General features: G+C 44.4%; 1 protein-coding gene across 1 annotated transcript; it reads left to right on the top strand.

The window, feature by feature from the left end:
- Positions 1–4775: 4775 nt before the first annotated feature.
- LOC117141246 (cuticle protein 7) lies at positions 4776–6447 on the top strand. The gene is made up of 3 exons (XM_033304612.1): positions 4776–4853; positions 4950–5081; positions 5656–6447. Exons 1-3 carry the CDS (start codon positions 4839–4841, stop codon positions 6049–6051), a joined length of 543 nt encoding a protein of 180 aa, XP_033160503.1. The 5' UTR covers positions 4776–4838; the 3' UTR covers positions 6052–6447.
- The last annotated feature ends 605 nt before the right edge of the window (positions 6448–7052 follow it).

Genomic DNA, 7052 nt, shown 5'->3' with positions numbered 1-7052 from the left:
AGGAGCGGGAAATTTGTGCAGGAAATTATAGGAAATTTTCAGGCACAAAACGCGGCAATAAAAGTTAATGACATTCTTTTTTTATATACCCATTTCAACACATTGGATTGGTGCTTGCAGCCAATCCATTGTAGCATAGCCTTCTTTTCTAAGAATCTTCTGGGTGCCACATTCTTTAAGCAGTCAGCCTGCTTACCAGAGACCATAGACCAACTCCAGACCACCTTGTGTAGATTTTGGGGCTTGCAGAAAATGGACGGTCATGTTGGTGGCGATAGACACAAGACGGCGACACCCACGCAACGCAGACTAAAACACATGCCGGGGGTTCAAAGGGAGTTGCATGTAGACCGAGTTCAATCTTTGATTACAGGGCAGCCACACGTCGCCGTTGTGCAAGAAGCGATTGCCAACAATTGAGCTGCGGTTAACCCAGTCGTGGGATTGGGATGGGGGTGCACGGATCATAAGACCATAAGATGCGGCGGATGGAGACTGCGAGACATCTCTGTTGCGGCTTGCCTCGCGATTGTGTTGCAAGAGTGCCAGGTATGAAATATATCTATGAGTTATCGCGCTCTAGGAACAATTCTAAGCCGGATATGGCGAACAATGCGATAAGCATTGGACATGCCATGGGCCAGTGAACAATGCACTTTATCGAGAGCCAATAAATCAGCGAGCTGAGCCACAAATTTCAGCAACAAAAATGACAATGCCCAGACAATTACAAAACCATATAGAAACCAATTCGATACGAGAGACCCAAAGCGGAAATTTTGTAAAGCGCCACGCCCCCTGCGGACTGCAGTGAATGCATTGCGAAAAGCGATCTGCATGCACACCAAATGCGACCGAGGATTGGGTCCCGGGTCTTGTCTTGGCCTGGTCATGGCAAATTGCCAATGCTGGGTCTCCATTCTAAGCCTGTTCCGTGCTGGTCTGGGCCACCGCCTGAAGGTCGATCTGGTCGATCCGCGGAACAATGGTGGTGATCTATGTAAATTTCGAGCGACATAATTGCACGGATTAAGCTGTTGTCTGTTTACTGGTCTCTCCCCCTCTCACATTTGTAATTGGACGGCTGATAAGCCGAACGCCCACCGAAAGTTTTGGCATTAAGCTGTCAGAAAATTGAAACCCAGATCTCGGAAACAAATTGAAGTTGCTGTGACCTTGGTATAGTTACTTTTTTGGTGGGTTGCACTTTACCCCGCGAGAAAAGGAAAAAACACATTTTCTTTACTATATTATCAGATTTTAACTGAAATGTGTATGACAAGCATATTGTGCCCCCGAGATTTCATTAATCAATTACGCTTTTTCTAACATTTTTTACCACGCTGCTGAACTCTTTTGTCTATTGATTGCAGTTTGATTTCCAGTGAATTCCATTCGGCGTTGGTCAAGGTCACCGGTTTGTTCAATTACTGCAGTTGGTATTGTTTTTTTTTCAACGACTCCCTCTTTTCTGCGGTTTTTTTCACCACAAAGCGTAGTGGCCGCTGGTCGAAAATGATCAAAGCAAATCATGAGTAAATGTTAATTGCTGTGAGTCGTTTGGGCTTAGTTCAATATGTTAATTGCAATACGGTTTTGCATAATTAATTTAAATTATAACCTACGTTCTGCCCTCACTGCTGACTTGTGAACTCGCTACCATCGGACCGCATTGCGCAAGGCATTTGACAGAACGAAACTCAAAATCAAACGAATGACTTGGGCAACGAACTTGTTTCGCATATTGCGCACACACGACCGCAACAACAATGCGAGGAAAAGCTGCAAACATTTGCCACTCAATCAGCAGCCGAACAGCTAGTGCAGCTAAGGCAACGCACACAAATTGCTTTAATTACAACAAATTTGTTTGAATATATATCAACTTGAGGTTTCAAGCTGAGTCCAAGCGCATGCACTGCGAGAAAAAGGTCCTGAAAAAGCAAAGAAAACTACAGTAGGCTCATCCTTTAAGGCTAAAATCACTAATAGTAGAAATTCCTAACATGACATCATTACTTGCCACAGTGAATTTCAGACCCCTAATATTTTCTCGCAGTGTAGTCTAGGTAAATACTCTCTAACACCGCGAGTCACAGTGACTATTCACGTCGTGCACCCGCAGCTAGAAAAATATGGCCAGCTCGGCGGCTCTCCACTCGTTTGGACACCACTCAAGTGGCCAGAGACTCGGATCTCGGATCTTGGTGCGCTGACATGACGAGCCAAGATCGGGCCAAGATTATTGCAACTGCTGCTGGCCACTTGGGCGTTGCGATTCTATGATTCTGCGAATCCGGCTGCCGACTGCCGACTGCAAATGGGTGGTCTCTGGAACTACGCGCCTGACTCATAACTGTTAAGATATATATTTGCGCCCATGTGGAGCGGATCTGTTGCACGTACTCAGATCTGAGTTTCAGCGGAAGGGGTGAATAATTAAATCGAAAAGGAAACGCGCAATGTGGCCAAAGAGTTTCGCATTCACGAATTCGTAATTGTCATTGTTGGGCTTAGTCTAGTCTGGTCTAGTAAAGTGTAGTCTGTTTAAACTGGACTTGGTTCTGCCGTGGCGAGTGGCTTATGGTATGATTGTTCAAGGAATTTCCACACATTTAACTAACGGGTTGGTGAATACCTAGGAAACGAAACCGCGTATCAAGGAAGTTGGTGGAACTGGGTTTGCATTGCATTGTTACTTAGAAGTTGTAATAAAATTTGAGTGGCTTGAAACGATTGTTTATCAGGGATATTCTATCGCACAATGCAAACCACTGATCAGCCCTACCTCTCTTCCCAAATATGGCTCAATCTTCCATCAAAAGGCAATCAATTACAGCATTTTTGCTCGAACCCAATCGAAACCTAGTTATTCAAAGTCTCGACTGCGAAAATTCAATTAATTGGCCACGGCGGTGCGTCATTTTCCGCAAACAAAGGACGCAATCAGATCGTGCTCTAATTCAGGCAGTCCACGGCAAACTCACAGATACAGTTTGAATCTATATCTATCTTAAAGGGGGGATGGGAAACTTTAAAGAAATATAATAAAATTATAATGGGAATCTCATGAATTTCGGTGTACTTGTATTTCTAGTTACTTACCAACTAACTTTAACCTGGATTTTAATCAGTCAATCATGCTCATTCCACACAAATCAACATGAATTAAGCTTGTAAAGTAATCTGGACTAACTTTCGGATAAGTAAACCCCTTTTTTAACTACGCCCCTGCTGAGATTAAAACTGTTAGTGATCCGTTACACGTCGTTTGCTGCTGTGTCGTGCTAACCTTGAGATGATTACTTCAATTTTTTAGTACGCGATGGCCAGCCTGGCATGAATGGGGGCTCCAAGGGGGGAATGTCAGAGCCAAGCTACTAATTCGAGACAATTTATTAAATGAGGCGAAGCAGGGCAAGTACGTAGCATAAGCCTGGCAAATATGCCGTAAAACAAAGCAAGGCAGCCCTCAAAAATATGACAAAACCAAACGCTTTTGCTTTTTTACTGTTCGTAGTTTTGGCCTGGTAATGAGTTGGGGCTGCACTGGCGTCTATTTTGGCCATAATGATGTGGCGCCACAAAGGCGTTTCTACAGTGTCTTCGGGTGGTGCCCTCCCCATAGCACACCCCTCTTGTCTTTCCCAGATGGGTTTAATAAGCAAAACGGCCTACATGGCAATTAAAAAAGTGGCAGTAGGAACAACAGTCAGTGCACTGGAAAACAATCAAAGAACAAAGCCACTTGCTGACTTTAGTTAAAAGTGTTGCAAAAATGTCTCAAGATCATGTTCATTCATATCTTATAAATATATGGGATTTATTGAGTTAGTAGATCGTTTAGTTATATTGCTGACTTAGGCTTACAGTGTGTTTTACTAAGACTTCAAAATGAATCTACAATACTTTAAAACATTTTTGGCAGTGTACTATCACATTAACCAAAAGATTTGATAGACGACGCCCGCTGCAAGCAAAATAAGGCACAGAAAACGTAGAACATAGAAAACTTCGACTTGAAGCCCACGAAACAGACGAGCGAACAAATTGCAACATGCAGCAGAAAAACCATGCGGATTTTCAGGAGGGGGTGCAACACCGCCGCCCACCGAAATGCAATTTTAACTTATTTCAGCCATTGTCTTTTTATTTCATAAATATTTGTGTTTACGGCTAATTTTATTCGTGCGCGAAGATTGTTTTTGCGAGGTAGTTTAGAGCTTGCAGAGGCCATTTCAATTAAATCGTGATGGGAGATGGAAATATATAGATAGTCAACTTTTTTCCGATCATGTTTTCATAATTAATACGCCTTAATAATGGCCAATTTGATATGTTAATACGAGTATTGGTTTCAGCAGATAGAACTCGCATTGAGTGAGGTTTTCCCTTCCATTTCACAATTATTTCGACTTCGATTTGCATACATCGCCGGTTATCTCACCAATCAGACAATTTCCAAAGACAAACCACAGCCAGCCGACAGTCGCTCCACATCTGAACTGAACTTCACTCTCGTTTTTTTTCTCTGAAAAGCATTAAATAATTGTGGATTGTTTGGGGGAGGGGCGTCGCAGGGGCGTTGTGGGGGCTTCAACTTCTTGGGCTTCGCTCCGCAAAGCTCGGCTTTGGTTGGTATTTCATTGTAGTTTTGTTTTTGCCCCTGCTGACCGACTGGCATTCGGCTTTTTGTGGCTCGGCTCGGTTTGGGCCGCTCGGGCGTTGTCTTGTATATAAAAGCGGCTTCCTTCTTGGTTCTAGTTATCAGTTGAATCCAGCTCAACGTACAGCACACACTCGCGTCTGCAAGAAACAAAATCCCAAAAATCCAAACAATGGCATTCTTCAAAGTGAGTGAACAGGACAGCCCTGTGACAGCCAAAAGTGCTCTGTGATCCAATCGAAATAACAAACTAAATAACCAACCCCTACCCCCTGTGATCTAGTCCCTCATCTGCCTGGCCGTCCTGAGCGCCGCCTCCGCCGGAGTCCTCCACGGACATGGTGCTGGTCTCTACGCCGCCGCCCCGGCCATCTATGCCGGCCATGGTCACCACGACGAGGGAATCGATTACCATGTAAGTCGCCAAGATAACCCAAAAAGGACTAACTTTCAAAGCAGCGCAGATTATTACTAACTTAAAGAAAATCAATGTCCTACTATTTGAATCCATTTGACTCGTTTAAACATACATTTTGAAAAGCTAACATCTAATTGAAAATTTGCATCCCATTTCAAGAGTTTATTGCCCTTTTAAAACCAATCGACTACAAGACCATCCAGAGCTAAGAAATGCATGCATCTTGACTCATAAAAATTACTTATACGACACGTAATCCTTCCCGCAAACATTACTCATACGACCTGTAAGCCTGAACAAGTTATACAGCCTACCGACTGTTCATGCAATCATCAAATTATACTTAATATGCCCTAAAACTGACACCATCAGCCTGCACAGCCTCTCACCCACTCCTCTGTGGATGCTGGTGGCCCAGGGTCACTGTGGCATTTGCCATTTAGCCATTTTCCCACGCCAGCTCCATTAGCATGGCCAGCTGCTTCGAGTGGCGTGTGGCATGCACATAAAATTAGCACCCAATCCGAGCAGGCCCGCACTCTTCTCATGGAATCTTTACCCCAATCCGCAGGCCTACCCCAAGTACCACTACAACTACGGAGTGGCTGACTCCCACACCGGAGACGTGAAGTCGCAGCACGAGGTGCGCGATGGCGATGTCGTCAAGGGATCCTACTCCCTGGTGGAGCCCGATGGTTCGGTGCGCACCGTGGAGTACACCGCCGATGACCACAACGGCTTCAACGCCGTCGTCCACAAGACCGGCCCCACTGTGCACCACGCCGCTCCCGCTGTGGTTGCCCACGCCGCTCCCGCCGTGGTCCATGCTGCTCCAGCCTATGCCCCAGCCATTGCCCACCATGTGGCCGCCGCTCCCGCCGTGCCCTACGCCGGATCCCTGGCGCATCAGGTGCCCGCCTACGGATACGCCACCCACAACGCCCACGCGCATGTGGCCCACTACTAAGGCAGTGGAGCAGCCCGCTGGATGCACCGCCTGAAGCACCACCTGCACCGCTAACACCACTCTTCTGTAATTTATTAAGCACGTTGACGACCTCACAAAACGGATGACCGATCCACTGACGAAGCCTGCTAAAATACTCAGTACCACAGTCATGTCCATCATGTCCTGCCGGGGATTCCCCGGACTTTCCCGGCAGCCTCTGTCTCCCTCACACACACACATTGCCGTCTCTGTCTCAGCTTTCGCGCAATTCTCTCTTTTGTTTGTTAACCAACCTTCTCTTTAATTGTAAATAATGAAAACATCGAGTGAGGAACAAACGCCCATCCTGCCACACGCCCACGAAGAAGAACCAACCTGAAAAGATGAAGAAAAACGAACAAAATGTAAAAAAAATTAATAAAAAAACACATGTATTATAATAACTTTGTGTATACTATAAGTTTGAAGCTGAAACGGCTGACAATGCTATAAATACAAAATGTAGAGAATTATAAAAATTCAAAATCTCGTTTTTTACTGAACAGAAACATAGATTGAATTCTTCAACAATTAATTAATTGATTAGCATTTCTGATCAGAACACATTCACTTTCAAATTGCAATTGATCCCAAGTATAGGTAATTATGGTTTCCATTAGTTATGAATGTTATGGAAATTGATGGGTAGAGCACTTCGTCGAGATCACGCCACTTGATTGACAATAATCGAACTGGCTAATTTGTGGGCGTGAGTGGAAAAGGTGAAGGTAATCATGGGCGGTTGATTATCATTGGATCCGCCAATAACCAGTTGGTGCTTATTAACTGATTATTTATCTGTAGAAGAACTATGCCATCTGTACTCTTGCAACACGTTTTATAATTAGATTCACATCAACATTTATAGGAAACTTAAAGCACAATTATAAAGCAATATTCCACGTTGTGTATTATGAATTTTTTAAATTCCAATTTAAGGATATTTTACCAGATGCGTTAGTCGAATTCATAAAATAGGA

The sequence above is a fragment of the Drosophila mauritiana genome, chromosome 3L (genome assembly GCF_004382145.1).
Source record: "Drosophila mauritiana strain mau12 chromosome 3L, ASM438214v1, whole genome shotgun sequence".
Classification (NCBI taxonomy): Eukaryota; Metazoa; Arthropoda; class Insecta; order Diptera; family Drosophilidae; genus Drosophila; species Drosophila mauritiana.
Note: the sequence above shows the minus strand (reverse complement) of the source record. Positions and strands in the feature narration are given on the sequence as shown.